The following is a 16,942-nucleotide window of genomic DNA, read 5'->3' on the forward strand; positions in this document are numbered from 1 at the left end:
ATCCCAGGAAGAACCTGTCAGGGGTGGGGAAGTGAGGGAGGCAGTGAAGGAAACCTCTGCAGGGTGAGTTAATAAACAGGTTGCCCCTGTGGGCTCCCCTGGGAGACTCCGTGGAACACAAACCTCCGAGTTCTCCCACCGAGTTCTCCCACCGGGAGAGGGAAGAGGGAGGCTGGTATTTATCACTTGCGCAGATAAGTCACTATTGAGGATTGCTAGGTGTAAGGTAGCTCCTGCCTGCCCATTTCAAAGGGCAGATGGGCCTGCTCTGCCCACCAGAGAAAAAGGCATCTACAGCTTTGGTCCCCAACTCCAGATCCTCGGCCTGGTACCAGTCCGTGGCCTGTTAGGAAACGGGTCTTACACCACCCCCCAACCCCCAGTCCGTGGAAAAATTGTCTTCCATGAAACCAGTCCCTGGTGCCAAAAAGGTTGGGGACCGTGCTTCTGCAGCGGGTAAGTGTTGCCTCTACCCAACTCCTACCTGGGTGCAAGGAAGGCTGGGGATGTGAGTTATTTGTTCCCCCAAGGGAGGAGGGGGACCTGAATTCCTAACAAGGGAGTTCCCCCAGTTTAGGAAGGGTGTACGTACAGCCCCAAAATGACTAATCACAATAGCTTTGCATGGTGTTTATGAATGGTTTATTTTTCTTATAAATTAGTGGAGGAGTTGTACTCATCTGTGCAATTATATCATTTGCTCACATTCCAATAAGCTTAAAAAGAAAAAAAAGGCTCTATTGAGTGGGAGAGAAAAAGGTGGGCTGGAGTCCCCGGGATGGCTCGTAACTCACAGCCCGGCTTCTCTCTACTGTGGCTCCCAGGCACAGCCTCTGTGGGTGATCTAGTAACGGCCGTGCAAGTGATCAATTGTATCATGGTGCTTTGTTTCTCTGTAACACACTTGGGGTTTTATCAGAGTGGCTTCCATACCCGTGAGAATGCATCCATCCAGGATGGGACCAGAATCTTCCATTTCCCAGCTCCATGGCCACTACCCGTCATCACCTGCCTGGATCCACAAAGTCACTGTAAGGTCCAAGACCGGAGTCCATGGGAGGGGCGGCGCAGCCGAAAGTCCAGGCCGGGCCGGCGAGACCAAAGCACCCTCCGGGGTTTCGGCACCAAATGTAAGGTTTTTTGGAATGGTCGGCACCAGAGAAAGAAAGACGAGCAGAGTTGAAAGGGATTAAGTAAAGAGGCTTTATTGGGGCGCTCCCGGGTGAGGGTAACGAGTCCTAAGAGTGGGGCCCAGGGGAGATTTTCTGGGGCGGGGAGAGAGAACCGAAAAGTCGCCCTGCCCAGAAGTCCCAGTGGGTTTATATATGTTTTTTGGGCTGGGGGATGGGGGTTTCTTTGGCAGGAAGATTTCAGCGAGAAGAGTCAGGAATTTCTTTGTTGCAGTTTTAGAGCCGGTAATGAGGAATAGGAGGGGGTTCTTCTTTTTTTCATTAAGGAAGGGAGGGGTGCCTGCCACCAGCCTTACATTCGGCCTTTTAGTGATAATAGGGCGCGGAGGTCTTTCTGGCTACTTCCTGCTTTTGAGGGGCGTAGTGGGGGCTGTGGGCTGGAGTCGGCTGGTGGAGGGGTGACTGGAAGGGGAGAGTAGGGGTGAAGAAACATCTGGTTTACTGCCATTCTGGATAATTCCTGCAGGCGGCGTTGGAGAAACAGGCCAGATTTGTTGACGTAGTAACGGCATTTCTCCGAGTCGCGGGGCTGTATACTAGTGTTAGAGATGTCAGAGTCAGTTTCCGGCGGCTGAGGCAGATATCGGTCCGCCTGGGCACAGAGAAGTCGCCTTTCGGTGGTGGTCGAGTCCCCTTGGGTGAGAAGGCTGTCGCACTCTTCTGGAGTGTAGTGAGGTTGGGGGGAAGGAATGGGAAGGAAAAGAAGAGGAACTGGATTAGGGTGTTTTGGGGATGTTAGGCTGCGGGCGACAGTATCAGCGTAGTTGTCTCCCTTAGTGACAGGGACCCGTCCGTCTGGTGTCCCTTGCAGTGTATGATAGCCAACTGGGTGCGCAGCTGAAGGGCCTCGAGGAGACAGGAAATAAGGGTGGCGTTAATAACAGGGGAGCCCTTGGTGCTCCATATGGAGAAAGCCCCGTTCTCTCCATATGGCAGCATGGCAGTGAGCTATTATAAACATATATTTGGAGTCCGTGTAAATATTTACACTCCTGCCTTGGGCTAGGTGTAAGGCTGGGGTGAAAGCAATGAGTTCTGCCTTTTGGGAGGTGGTGCCCTCCGGAAGATGGGAGGCTTCTATTACCTGAGAGGCAGAGACAATGGCATAGGCCGCCCGGCATTTGCCGTCCTCCCCTGTGACCGAGCTGCCATCAACAAAGAAAGTTAAGTCTGCTGTAGGAAGTGGCTTGTCTGACAGATCGGGTCTAGGGGTAGTGGAGGCTTCAACCATTTCCGAGCAGGAGTGTGAGGACAGGGATAGGCAGGGAATGGGGAGCAGAGTGGCAGGGTTTAGAGTCAGGGATTGAGATATAGTAATGGTGGGATTTTCTATAAACAAGAGTTGAAATTCCTGTAGTCTAGACAGAGTGAGGAGGGCTAAAGAGCGGTGAGTTAGAAGGTCCTATAAATGGTGGGTGGAGAAGACATGTAAGTTCTGTCCCAGGGAGAGTTTCAGGGCCTCTCTGGTGAGAGCAGTGGCTGCGGCTAAGGCATGGAGACAGGGCGGCCGTGGACCCTGGTGTCCAGCTGTTTGGATAAGTAGGCCACTGGGGTGGAAATGGAGTAGGTCCCAGAGGTTGGGTGAGGATGCTGAGGGCCAGGCCCTGGCGTTCATCTGTGTAGAGATGAAAGGGTTTTTTAGGATGAGGGAGTTTTGGGGCGGGGGGTGTTTGTAAGATGGGGGGTTGTTTGTAAGAGAGAGTCGAGAAGTTTTAGGAAGGTGTGGCAGACAGCCTGAGGGTTTAACAGAGGGCCAGCGGAGGCATCACGCACTGCCTCATAGAGGGGTTTGGCAAGGAGAGAAAAGTTGGGGATCCAGTGTCGGAAGAAACCAACAAACCCGAGGAAGGGTAGAATTTGTTCAGCAGTGTGGGAGGCTGGAGGTCGTGAAGGGCCTGCTGGCGATTGACAGTGAGATGACGGTAGGCCGGGTGCGGTGGCTCACGCCTGTAATCCCAGCACTCTGGGAGGCCGAGGCGGGAGGATCACTCAAGGTCAGGAGTTTGAGACCAGCCTGAGCAAGAACGAGACCCCATCTCTACTAAAAATAGAAAGAAATTATCTGGCCAACTAAAAATATATGTAGAAAAAATTAGCTGGGCATGGTGGCACATGCCTGTAGTCCCAGCTACTTGGGAGGCTGAGGCAGGAGGATCGCTTGAGCCCAGGAGTTTGAGGTTGCTGTGAGCTAGGCTGACGCCATGGCACTCACTCTAGCCTGGGCAACAGAGTGAGACTCTGTCTCAAAAAAACAAAACAAAACAAAAAAACAGTGAGATGACGGGAAGTGGGGGTGAGACTAAGTCCAAGGTAAGTGACAGTAGGCTTAGACAGCTGAACTTTGGAGAAGGACACCCGGTAGCCCTTAGAGAAAAGAAAGTTGAGTAGAGAGGCAGTGTGTGTGTGGCTGTCAGAGTATGAGGGGCTGCAGAGTAATAAATCGTCCACACATTGGAGGACAGTGCCTGGCTGTAAGGGGCATTGAAGAAGATCTTGGGCGAGAGCCTGACCAAAGAGGTGGGGGCTGTCCCTGAATCCCTAGGGCAGGACAGTCCAAGTGAGTTGTCAAGACGTGTTTGTGTCAGGATCTTCCCATGTAAAGGCAAAGAGACTGTAGCTGGCTGGGTCTAAAGGAATGGTGAAGAAAGCGTCTTTGAGGTCCAAGACAGAAAAGTGGGTGGTGGAGGGCGGAATATGAGAAAGTAAAGTGTAGGGATTAGGCATTACAGGGTGCATGGGGACAATTGCCTTGTTAGTGAGTCTGAGGTCCTGGACTAGCCGGTAGGAGCCATTTGGCTTCTTTACCAGGAGAATGGGTGTGTCATAGGGGGAGTTGGTTGGAATTAAAAGATTTTTGTGCAGAAGACGTTTATGATGGGTTTTAGACCTCTGCAGTGGGTTGGTGAAATAGGGAACTGTGGCCGGGAAGGAAAAGATGAAGGGTCTTTGAGTCGAATGAGGACAGGGGTGTGATGTGTGGCCCCCACTGGGGTGGAGGTGTCCCAAACCTGGGGGTCTACGAGTTCAGGCAGGAGCGGGTATGTAGGACTTGGTAAGGCGGGAGAGGCTGTGGGCGGAGCTGCGGGATCTGGAGAGAGAGATAGAAGAAGGAGGGCGGAGGTTCCGGAGGAAAAGTGGAAGGTGGTTCCCAGCTTGGTTAATAAGTCCCTTCCCAACAGTGGAGCAGGACAGGAGGCCATGATAAGGAAGGAATGGGTGATGGGACGGTCATCTATTAGACAGGTTAGGGGTGGGGGCTGAGAGGGATTGCTGTCAGTACCCACGACCAACACCTGGGAAGGATAGGTACAGCCTGAAAAGGAAGGCAGGACAGAGTAGGTAGCCCCCATGTCAACCAGAAAGGACACTGCCTTACCCGCTACCTTGATTGTTACCCTGGGCTCGGTGAGGGTGATGGAGTCATTGAGTCGGGGCCTCTTCAGTCTTTAGCAGCCAGACCCAAAACTGCCATCGGCAGGTCTAGGGATGGAAGAACTGACCCTCCGGACTTCTGTCCCAAGGGGCAGTCACTTTTCCAGTGTCCCTCTTGACCACATGCCGGGCAAGGCGTGGCGGGTGGGCGTGGCTGCGGGCACCGCTTGGCCCAGTGGCCTTCCTTACCACACTTGAAGCAGGTGCCTGGCGGAGTTCGGCTGGTCGCCTTAGATGAGGTCGATGGCTTTGCAAGTCCCGCCAGCCTCAGGGCTGCAACCAAGGCTTGGGCCTGCAGGTGTGCCTTTTGGCGGACACGGGCCTCCCTTTGGGCCTCTGCCTGCTCGTCTTGGGAATTAAAGATTTTAAATGCCATGTTCACCAGGTCTCGGATAGGGGTCCGAGGGCCCTCCTCTGCCTTTTTGAGTCTCTTTCTGATGTCAGGGGAGGACTGAGTAATAAAGTGGGTTGTAAGGACAGCAGTCCCTGCGGGGGAGGTAGGTCTGTAAGGCGGCTGAGAAAGGCTGCGGGGTTTTCATCTGCCCTTTGAGTGATTTCCCTGAGTTTCTCATAATTTACAGCGAGATCCGCCACAGCCTGGAGGCCGGCAAGGACACACCGAAACATGCAGTCCCGCCGCTTCCTGCCCTCCTGGCCAGCCGGGGTGTCGAGTTGGTATTCCCACTCCGGCTCTTTGCGAGGGACAGCCTCGGCCCCCACTGGCACAGAGCGGTCCGTAAGATGGACTTGGTCAGCATGTCCCTGAGCCTCTGCCCAGGCGCACTCCTTTTCATCAGGGGTAAGGGTAGAGGAGAGTATAATAAAAATGTTACGCCAGGTAAGGTCACATGCCTGTGTCAAGTAGCAGAACTCTTTGGTATAGGCTACAGGGTCATTAGAAAACGAACCTAGGCGCTTTTCAATCTGGGAAAGGTCAGAAAGGGAGAAGGGAACATGTACCCATAAGACCCCTTTGGCTACGACCCCTTCGGCGCCTGCCATTTCCCACCCCGGACCGAGGAGGGGCTGGTCCGAGGGGTGTGAGTGGGAGCGAGTGTGCTGGCTGACGGGAGACATAGGCGGCCAGCGGCCGGGTGGCGTGGGAGGGTGAGGGGGCGCCTGCGGGTACGGTGGAGGTCGAGTGCGGGGAGGGCTGAGAGACTCGGGTGGATCGCAGAAAGCAGAAGGGGCGTCCGAGGAGACGCCCGGTGGAGGGTTCGAGGGAGAAGAGGCGGAGGGCGGTGGGGGACCCCACGTAAGGAGGACCTGTGCGGGGTGGCAGGTCAGACAGAGAGAAGGATGGGAGCGCAAACAGAAAAAGGCTTGGACATATGGGGTCTCCGACCATTTGCCGTTTTTCCTGTGACAAAAATTATCAAGGTCTTGTAGAATATTGAAATCGAAAGTCCCATTCTCAGGCCTTTGGGAGCCAGTGTCCAATGTGTACCTTGGCCAGGCAGTGTTGCAGTAAAGAATGAGGCGCTTGGGCCGGATGGCTAAATCCAGGGCCTTCCGATTGGCCAGCAGACACCTCAGGGGCGTCTCGCGGGGAATTTTGGAAGATTGGCTCCCTATGTCGCCTCATCGCGGATGGGGAAACAGCAGGGAGGCAGCGAAAGCCTGGGGGGACGTCTCTGCCCGAGACTAGTGTGCCGTCCCCGAATAGCCTCAGCCCCTGCAACGGGGGAGCCTCCGACGTGGGCCCACGGTTTAAGGGACAGGGAATAGCTTCCCGGAGAACAGAGGCTCCCGGTGGGGGATCCGGGCTGGGACAACACGGGGTGACTCACCCACGCCGAGGTAGTCAATTAGGGACTCAAAGGCAGTCAGCGAAGGTCCCGGTCCGGAATGTGAGAGTTTGCGGAAGGGGGTGGCGCAGCCAAACGCCCCTCCCTGGTTTCGGCACCAAATGTAAGGTTTTTTGGAGTGGCCGGCGCCAGAGAAAGAAAGACGAGCAGAGTTGAAAGGGGTAAGTAAAGAGGCTTTATTGGGGCGCTCCTGGGTGGGGGTAACGAGTCCCGAGAGTGGGGCCCAGGCGAGATTTTCGGGGGGCGGGGGGGGGGGGGGGAGAGAGAGAGAGAGAGAGAGAAAACCGAAAAGTCGCCCCACCCAGAAGTCCCAGTGGGTTTATATATGTTTTTTGGGATGGGGGATGGGGGTTTCTTCTGCAGGAAGATTTCGGCGCGAAGAGTGAGGAATTTCTTTGTTGCAGGTTTAGGGCGGGTATTGAGGAGTAGGAGGGGCTTCTTCTTTTTTTCCATTAAGGAAGGGAGGGTGTGCCTGCCACCAGCCTTACAGTCACCTCTGCCCTGGACGTCCTCCCTTGCCCCCTCCCCCACTAGCAGCCAGAGGTCACTGTGAACATCTGAGTCAGGGCATGTCTCTCCTCTGCTCAGAACCCTCCATGGCTCCCACCTCTGTCAGAGCAGAAGCCAAAGCCCTCTCTGCTTCGTGTAAGGCTGGGGGCGGGCACCCCCCCCAATGGAAAAAGAAGAAGCCCACGACCTGCCAAGGACAATGCCTGCAAGGCCCAGCTGAGTTAAAGGACGACCACACCTGGATGGTTGCCCTGATAGGAGTCTCGGTTCCTCCTATTTCTCAATACCCGCCCTAAAACTGCAAGGGACAATTCCTTGCTCTCCCCACCATAAATCTTCCTGCCAAAGAAACCCCTACCCCCAGCCCTAAGAACATATATAAACCCACTCAGACTTCTGGGCGATGCGACTTTAGGGTCTCTCTCTCTATCTCTCTCCCGGGACCCGAAAATCTCGCCCGAGTCCCTCTCTCTTGGGACTTGTTACCCTCACTCAGGAGCTCCCCAATAAAGCCTCTTTACTTATCCCTTTCAACTCTGCTCATCTTTCTTGATCTGGCACCGGCCAATCCAAAAAACCTTACATTTGGTGCCGACATCCCGGAGGTGCTGCCCCTCCCGTGGACTCCGGTCTTAAACCTTACACTTCGCACAAGGCACACTCTGTCCCACCACCTCCTCACCCCCACCTCCCTCCACGTACCTCCTTGTTCACTCTGCTCTGGCCACACAGGCCTCCTCCGTGTTTTGAAAACACACCAGGCATGGTCCTGCCTCAGGGCCTTTGCACTTGCTGTTCCTTCTGCCTGGAACACCCTTCCCCAGACGTCCAAATGGCTCCTTCCTCAGGCCTTTACTCAAGTGATACCTAAAGTTGCAACCCTGAGCCACCCCCACTGATGCCCACATCTCCCCCAATCCTTTCTAATCCACATTACTTCTCTAGGATACTAACCGACTTTAAATACTTGACGGTTACGCATTTCTGTCTCCCTCCACTTTATTAAAAGCTCCTGGGAGAGCTGTGTGTGTGTTTTGCTCACTGCTGTGTTTTCAACATCCAGAATAGAGCCTGACCCATAGGAGGAGCTTAATAAATATTTGTTGAACAAATGAGACCATCATGCCTTATTCAAAAGATCGGGGCCGGGCACGGTGGCTCATGCCTGTAATCCTAGCACTCTGGGAGGCCGAGGCGGGAGGATTGCTCAAGGTCAGGAGTTCAAGACCAGCCTGAGCAAGAGAGAGATCCTGTCTCTACTAAAAATAGAAAGAAATGATTTAGACAGCTAAAAAAAAAAAATATATATATATATATATATATATATGTATATATATATAAAGTTAGCCGTGCATGGTGGCGCATGCCTGCAGTCCCAGCTACTCAGGAGGCTGAGGCAGCAGGATTGCTTGAGCCCAGGAGTTTGAGGTTGCTGTGAGCTAGGCAGATGCCACGGCACTCACTCTAGCCCAGGCAAGAGAGTGAGACTCTGTCTCAAAAACAGAAAAAAAAAAAAAAAAAAAAAAAAGGTCGGGCACTTTGGGAGGGTGAGCTGGGGGTTCACTTAAGGCCAGGAGTTCGAGACCAGCCTGGGCAACATAGCAAGATCCCGTCTCTAAAAAAAAAAAAAAAAAAATTTAAATTAGGTGGGCATGGTGGCACATCTAGTCCCAACTACTTGGGAGGCTGTGGCAGGAGGACTGCTTGAACTCAGGCATTCGAGGCTGCAGTGAGCTATGATCGCACCATTGGCACTCCAGTGTGGGCAAAAGAATGAGACCCTGTCTCTAAAACAACAGCAACAACAAAACCAACCAAAGATTGGGACCAAATATTGATCAGGATTTGTGGTGCCAGAAGTGTCCTCTCTTTTCTCCCCTTCTCCTAGCTCATTCATCCCTCAAGTTCATCTCAAATGACACATTCACTGAGACCCCTCAGCCTGGGGAACACCCCCTGTTACTCCCTGCGCTATGTCTTCAAAGCACTTAACTGCAGAACATGGTTCTAGAAATGTCAATGAGATTACAAGTCTGATATCTCTCTCGCTAGCTCCATGGGCAACAACCGGATGTTTTCTTCACCCCGTCTTCCTTAATCCTATCCCAGATTCTATGCCTGGGACAGAATAGGCTCTCACTTGATATTTTCCCATCAGTTTGCAAATTATGACCGTTTTGAGTTGCCTGATGCACATGAGCATTTCAAAGGCTCTGATAAGTCCTGCAGAAAAGAAACTTGTTTCACCCAGGGATGCACACACTGATTAGACCACAGAGCATCCTTTGCCCAGCACACCTGGTACGACTGCCAGTGTCCCAAGGAGCATGTCTTGGGAAGCACGGCTATAATTGATCACTGGATTATCTGAGCAGCATAAACCAATCTGAAGTTTAATTTCGGAGGTATCTGAGGCGATGCTTTCAGTGAAAGGACCTACAATGTCTCAGTGAGCATCCTAGCCACACTTGGGCCATTACCTTGCCTGTGTGTCTCCAGGTGAGGTGGGGGGAGAGCAGGGTTGCATTTCATGGCCCCTGAGATATCTCCGGAGCCTGTATGTCACTGTGGGCTGTGTGGAGAGTCAGAGAGGGGGCTCCAGGCTGGGAGGCTGTTCTGGGTGGCTCTGTGTTATAAGGGTGGTTATGGAGGTGATGTTGTGTGTGCACGAATGTGTGTGGAAGAATGAATTTCTATCTTGAATCCCACAATTCCTTGACATGTTCCTTAACCCCTCCATACCTCAGTCTTGCCATCTGTGAAATGGGGCTTCCGGAGGAGGACTTGAGATCACAGCCAGCAGACACTCAGCACGTGGTCCGGCTCATGCCAGGTGTCTGGCAAAGGGCACCTGTCATTTCCCCGGGGCCTCTTTCTCTCCCAGTGAGGGCGAGGTGAGTCGCCCACACCATCCGGTTCCTGCCCTCTGACCCCAATCTATCTACAGACTCTCTTCCAGAGCCCAGAAGAGGGCTGGCAGCTGTACACCTCGGCCCAGGCCCCCGATGGGAAATGCATCTGCACAGCTGTGATCCCTGCGCAGAGCACCTGCTCCCGAGATGGCAGGAGTCGGGAGCTGCGACAACTGATGGAGAAGGTGAGAACCTTCTGGGTGCCCCGGCTGGGCGGCGGGGAGGCCGTGACAATCTCGCAACTCCAGTCGTACCCTCCGGCCCCATTCGGGTCAGTCCCAGAGCTGGCTGGCAGGTATTTTATCCAGTATCTGTTCAAGGCTTCTTTGGAAGGGAAGCCGAGTGCTTGCGTTGTGGGGCAGGGAGTCGGGAAGACCCCAGTGGCAGCATCCGGGGCTCCTGTGTGTGACTCCGGGCCCTGGCACGCCCCACTCGGCCCTTCAGCTCACCAGACGCACCTGCTAAGAAGGTGTTCTGTGCCCCTTGGGCGGGGGTCTCACCATCTACCCCAAGAGGCTTGAATAAAACTTCCTGCCCCCTTTGATTGTGGTCGATAGAAAATGGTCCCCATTCAATATACCCCCAGGTATGTTTCAGTGGCCCTTATAGACAGAATGCTGCCCCTTGACGCTGCTCAACTGAACTGCCCTTTTGTCAGCCTTGATGCCAGTGATGACGCTTTCCCCGATAGTTTGGGACATGCACGTGCTGTCCTCCCATTGTCAGCAATGACCATACAGTAGTCCCGCTTATCCACGGGGGCGGGCGGGGGGTACATTTCAAGATGTTCCTCAGGGCCAGGCGTGGTGGCTCATCCCAGCACTTTGGGAGGCCCAAGTGGGAGAATCATTTGAGGCCAGGAGTTTGAGACCAGCCTGGGCAACATAGTGAGACCCCAGGTCTCTACAAAAAAATACAAATATCAGCCAGGTGTGGTGGCTGCTCCTATAGTCCCAGCTACTCGGGAGGCTGAGGCAGGAGGATCACTTGAGTCCAGGAGTTTGAGGTTGCAGAGAGCTATGATGATGCCACTGCACTCCAGCCTGGGCGACAAAGCCAGACCCTGTCTCTTAAAAAAACAAACAAACTTCATTTTAAAATGTTCCCTCTGGCTGCTGTGTGGAACTCGGACTGCAGACGATGAGGGTGGGAGCGGGGAGACGAGGGAGGAGGTGGCTGGACCAGGTGGGAGCAGTGACTAGGAGGGACAGATGCATGAACTGGATGTGCCACTGAGAGGCTGCTGGTAAGATCGGGGAAGACAGGGTGGCCTGGTTGGCCAGGTGTTTGTGTGGCCTGTGGCCCCACCAGGTCTTGTCTGTGGCATCTCTAGGATGCGGGCAGGGGAAGGAGTTCTGGTCTCCCGAACTGTCCCCACTCCTAGGTCCAGAACGTCTCCCAGTCCATGGAGGTCCTTGAGTTGCGGACGTACCGTGACCTGCAGTATGTGCGCAGCATGGAGACCCTCATGCGGAGCCTGGACGCGCGGCTCCGGGCGGCCGATGGGTCCCTCTCAGCCAAGAGCTTCCAGGTGGGTCCTTCTGGGTTTAGGCCAGAGGTGGAGGGAATGATCGGTGCCTTGGTGCCCGTTAGTTCCAAGAGTGGGGTCGTTCGTGTCTGGGAAGAATCTAGGGTCCAGTCTGGGCCAGCTGTCAAGGGCCAGGTGTGTGCATCAGAGACAGAGGTTGGAGTCCTATCTGGGTCACAGGCCAGGGGTCAGGCTTGGTGACGGTTCCCTCCTGGCCGGCAGGAGCTGAAGGACAGGATGACGGAGCTCTTGCCCCTGAGCTCGGTCCTGGAGCAGTACAAGGCAGACACGCGGACCATCGTGCGCCTGCGGGAAGAGGTGCGGAATCTCTCGGGCAGCCTCGCGGCCATCCAGGAGGAGATGGGCGCCTACGGGTACGAGGACCTGCAGCAGCGGGTGATGGCTCTCGAGGCCCGGCTCCACGCCTGCGCCCAGAAGCTGGGTATGCCTTGACCCCTGACCCTGACTCCTGACCTCCGCAGCCAATCCCAATCCCACCTGTGTGCCCAGACACTTGAAATAAATGGCTCCCAACCCCTTGTCCCCAAACAAACTCCATATTGGGACCAGATTTTTTAATCCTCCTTCACACGCATCCCCACTCCCCACCCTGGCCATAGCTCTTTCCAGCTAGGTCACAACATTCCGTCCTTGTCCTGTCGCTCTCGGTCCCTTTTGTCTCCCACCTTCACCCCCCGCCCATTCCTGCCTCTCAGGCTGTGGGAAGCTGACTGGGGTCAGTAACCCCATCACCGTCCGGGCCATGGGGTCCCGCTTCGGCTCTTGGATGACGGACACGATGGCCCCCAGCGCGGACAGCCGGGTGAGTGACTGTGCCCTCCTCTGGGGTCAGAGCCTGGGGGGGACAGAGCCTGTGAGTGCCCATAGGTGCCCAGGGATCCCACACCAGTGACTCTCTCATAGCCCCCAAATGTCCCACATCTCCCTTGGACCTCCCCCGACCATCTAGTGGGCACCCATTGCTAAGGACGCTCCAGCCCTGTGAATCCCGAAGTCTACTGACGTCCAACAACTATATAGGCCACTACTGACCAGTTTCCAGTGACCCCTGACCTCTAAGGAACTACCCAGTGAACAATACTTTCCCAAGGACAAGAAGCCCTCCCAGCACTACTCGATGACCTTGGACTTCAGGCCTCTGTGGTCATGACTGCCTATCCCTTAGACCCACAAGAACCATCCATCAACTGCCTAGTGACTGTCCTGCAATGGTGACCTTCCTACAGTCTCCTAGCAACTGACATTGGTCCCTGGGTGGCCACTGGGTGTCAGAGATGATAGGAGGTGACTACAAACCATTCCACCATGACCACTGGCCTCCCAGGGAGAATGGTGGTTCAACCAATCAGTTGGTTTGGGAATCAGACTTGGATCTGCATTCCCATTCCACCACTTCTTAACTAGGCAAACCTTTAATTTCTTTATCTTTAAAATGGTCACGATATCAGCATTCAAGTGTTTTAAGAGTCTTAGCTAGGCCGGGCGCGGTGGCTCACGCCTGTAATCCTAGCACTCTGGGAGGCCGAGGCGGGTGGATCGCTCGAGGTCAGGAGTTCGAGACCAGCCTGAGCAAGAGTGAGACCCCGTCTCTACTAAAAATAGAAAGAAATTATATGGACAACTAAAATATATATATACAAAAAATTAGCCGGGCATGGTGGCGCATGCCTGTAGTCCCAGCTACTCGGGAGGCTGAGGCAGTAGGATCGCTTAAGCCCAGGAGTTTGAGGTTGCTGTGAGCTAGACTGACGCCACGGCACTCACTCTAGCCCGGGCAACAGAGTGAGACTCTGTCTCAAAAAAAAAAAAAAAAAAGAGTCTTAGCTCAGTAATGAGGGCACTCACAAATGCTAATTAACATGAGGAGGATGAGGGATGACGCGCCTGGTCACCTCATGGTTACAGGGGCAACCACTGGAATTGAGTGACCTCTTATCTTCCAGTGGCTGTCCAGCGGCCACTAGTCATCCAATGACCAGAGAATTCCTGGGCCCAGTGAGTCCCCGGGGACTGCAATTCCACCCCCCACCCAATCCTTTGGGATCAAGCATGATCCACTTAGTGTCTGTTTTAAGACCAGTGGTGCCCACTGAGACTGTGATTGGTCATGAATGGCCAACGCAAGTCCCATAACTAAATAATGACCACTTAGTGATCATGGCTGCTGCCTGCGTGGTTGCTGGGACTCTTGGGTCACTGGCAGTGGCTTCCCCATTGACCAGTGGGTACTTCCGTAGGTCTGGTACATGGATGGTTACTACAAAGGCCGCCGGGTCCTAGAGTTCCGCACCCTGGGAGACTTCATCAAAGGCCAGAACTTTATCCAACACCTGCTGCCCCAGCCGTGGGCGGGCACGGGCCACGTGGTGTACAATGGCTCCCTGTTCTATAACAAGTACCAGAGCAACGTGGTGGTCAAGTATCACTTCCGCTCGCGCTCTGTGCTGGTGCAGCGGAGCCTCCCGGGGGCGGGCTACAACAACACCTTCCCCTACTCCTGGGGTGGCTTCTCCGACATGGACTTCATGGTGGACGAGAGCGGGCTCTGGGCCGTGTACACCACCAACCAGAATGCGGGCAACATCGTGGTCAGCCGACTGGACCCGCACACCCTCGAGGTCATGCGGTCCTGGGACACCGGCTACCCCAAGCGCAGCGCGGGCGAGGCCTTCATGATCTGCGGTGTGCTCTACGTGACCAACTCCCACCTGGCCGGCGCCAAGGTCTACTTCGCCTACTTCACCAACACGTCCAGTTACGAGTACACGGACGTGCCCTTCCACAACCAGTACTCCCACATCTCCATGCTGGACTACAACCCCCGGGAGCGGGCCCTGTACACCTGGAACAACGGCCACCAGGTCCTCTACAACGTCACGCTGTTCCATGTCATTAGCACTGCCGGGGACCCCTAGGCGCTGTCCTGGCTCGGGGTGCCGCACAATGGCGGTGAGGAGGGCTCCCCGGGGGCCTTTTCCACTCTGCCTGTGTCCCTTAAGGTTGATCTTTCTGTCTCTGTCGCACCCTCTCTCTCTCCCCACCTTTCTGCCCTCTGTATTTCTGTCCATGCAATTTCTCGATTTCATCTCTTCTCCTTTATTGATCTCTGCTTTTGATACTCTACTTTTGTCTTTCTGCCTTTTTACTGATGTCCCTCCGTCTCTTTCTCTTGCCCTGTCTCTGCCACTCTTTGTCACTCTGCCCTCCCTGCATCCCCTTTTCTTCCCACCCCACCCCCACCTCCCACCCACACCCCCAGGAGTTGAATGCATGGATGTGTTTCTTTTTTATTTACACTTCTTCTTTCCGGGCTGCCGGAATAAACGGGACCTTTGACATTTGATGCTTTGGTGGGTCTTTTGTGTCCGGCGGGGCGCAGGGGTGGAGGCGGTGGCCAAGTCCAAGCCTGGAGACCCAACTCGGATGGACACCCCCTATTCCATAACTTAAGGTTAAGGGCACTGGGGGCGGGGCAGACAGACCCAGCACTGGGGAGAAGGGTGGAGGGGTGCGCAGTGGCGAGCAGCCCTGGGCAGGCCCTTTGGGGAGACCCAATCTAGAGCTGTTTTGATTGTAAGCAATTTGTTTAAAAGAAATTTGATCAAAACAACCCAGAATTCTATCAGAACGATGAAAACTGGCCTGAAACGAATATTCTTCCCGTCACTGGCTTTCTTTCCACTCCTGGGTCACGCTGGTGCCTTGCTGAGTGGTCTGGCAATGTTTTAATGGGTTTTTAACAATTGGGCTGGCTCCTAAGAAGCTGGGCAAGAGAGGGGTAAGGGCCCAGTCAAATTTTCCCCCTTTTTCTTTCTTCTTTCTGCTTATAATTTCAAAAATCATTTTTAAACTAGTCACATCTGTTGTAAATAACAACAAAAAGCTAGAAACAGCCTAAAGGGGTCCTCGGTGCCTTTGGGTGACCCACACCTGGAGCCCATTTACCTGGAAGGGGCTTGGGCAGGGGATGGTCCCTAACTGTGGGGACCAGAGCTCTTGGGGGGGTAGGGATGGGCAAAGACAGGACGTTTTGGAGGCAGGAGGGATGAAGGGGGCAGGAAGAGGCTAAACCCTCAGCAACCTTTAGATCCAGCTAAAAGCAGAGTGGGGGTGTCAGAGGGGCTAGAACAAGATGAGGGCATCGTGTGAACCAGGTCTGCGCGGAGGGGTGAGGCTGGGCGCCAGTGAAGTGTCAGGAGAATAAAGGACAAGCAGGAAGGGGTGTGAGACGGGTGGGGCGTCACCCTGGGGCTGCCTGGTGAGAATGAACGGTGCCGTGAGGGAGGGGCTGACTCCCCAGCCCCACGTTGAATCCAGAGCTGGGGATGGCATGCAAAGAGCCCCAGGCACCCAGACCCCACCCTGCTGAGGCAGCAGAGGGGGCCTCGGCTCCTCTGGGAGGACAGGCTCCCCATCTCTAATTAATGGCCTCCCTGATTAAATCATCTCCGCTCTGCTCCGTGCTGGCATCTCCTCTCCGGGAACTCGGATATAGGGGCCATATTGGGAACCAAACCAATGAATAATAAATGGGGCTGCCTAATGCGCTCATTTAAAACCAATTTTTAAAGAAATCCTCAGGAAAAAGCAATTAATTTCCATTTAAATACACACGTTTGACATGGGAGGGGGAAAGAATCGATTCCGATTAGCAGGTGGGGAGGCACTTTGCTCTGGATCTGCCGAAAAAGTGGAAGGAAAAAACAGCACAGGGCTGGCACCTTGAGAACACCTGTAGCCCCCACACAGCAATTTACATTTATTTGGAGGCAAATCTCCAAGGTGGGGGGGTGGGGTGGTTTGCCAGTCTCCGATACTGAATTGCCCCAAAGTAAGGTTGAGAACTGAATTCAGCAATCTCTGTCCACAATACACTTAGACAGTCCTGGGGCGCCACATTGTCACGTTGAGATCAGGGCTGTATGTGGCTGCGCCTGTCACATTTGTATACCAGGTCCTCAAACAGATGCTCCCCAGCCCCCACCTTAACATTCCTTGTACTTTTGTGTTGGTGGCTTTTGTTCCAACCTAGGATGGGCAGGACTAACAGGCCCACTCCCCAAGACCAGATCCGAGTGTGTGTGTGTGTCTCTCTGTGGCTAACTCGGGGACATCATGGATGTGTACCTACAATGGGGAAGCCAACCCTACTCAGGAACAGTAACCCTTTTTGCCCTGGGGTGACCTGCTCTGGGCCCTGCCCAATGGCGGCAGAAGGAAGCCAGGGCTGAAGCACACTGCCTGGAAGAGGAATTCAGCCCTCTGGGGCAGGCCTGCTCCGGGAGATGCCTGCAACAGAGGACCCAAGGGAACACTGCACTGTCACCATCCGAAAGGCCTGGGATTTGCACCCTGATCCTGGGCAGGAGGGGGTGGGCGGGAATGTGGAGGTGAGGGAAACCACAGCCGCTTAATAATGAGTCACCCGGACACTGAGTGGGCTCCGGAGGCATGTTTACTTAAGGGCGAGGACATTCTTGTTCGGGTTTTGGCCACTGCCAAAACAGACAAGGGAAGGGGGAGGCCCAGAGGGGCACAGAG

At 54.4% G+C, this 16,942-nt stretch overlaps 1 protein-coding gene across 3 annotated transcripts in view; it reads left to right on the top strand.

Moving 5' to 3' along the window:
• Window positions 1–14,744, top strand: part of OLFM2 (olfactomedin 2) — a 62,238-nt gene extending 47,494 nt beyond the window's left edge. For 2 of the 3 annotated variants that reach the window (XM_069478894.1, XM_069478889.1), the window contains exons 2-6: window positions 9,888–10,037; window positions 11,237–11,383; window positions 11,603–11,822; window positions 12,097–12,203; window positions 13,639–14,744. In XM_069478894.1, coding sequence (XP_069334995.1) covers window positions 9,888–10,037; window positions 11,237–11,383; window positions 11,603–11,822; window positions 12,097–12,203; window positions 13,639–14,316 — 1,302 coding nt within the window. In that variant the 3' untranslated portion in view covers window positions 14,317–14,744. Of the gene's footprint in view, window positions 1–9,887; window positions 10,038–10,944; window positions 11,025–11,236; window positions 11,384–11,602; window positions 11,823–12,096; window positions 12,204–13,638 lie in introns of those variants that run through there. The other variant, XM_069478903.1, reaches the window with a different exon arrangement.
• Window positions 14,745–16,942: the final 2,198 nt, after the last annotated feature.

Source organism: Eulemur rufifrons, chromosome 2, assembly GCF_041146395.1.
Source record: "Eulemur rufifrons isolate Redbay chromosome 2, OSU_ERuf_1, whole genome shotgun sequence".
Classification (NCBI taxonomy): domain Eukaryota; kingdom Metazoa; phylum Chordata; class Mammalia; order Primates; family Lemuridae; genus Eulemur; species Eulemur rufifrons.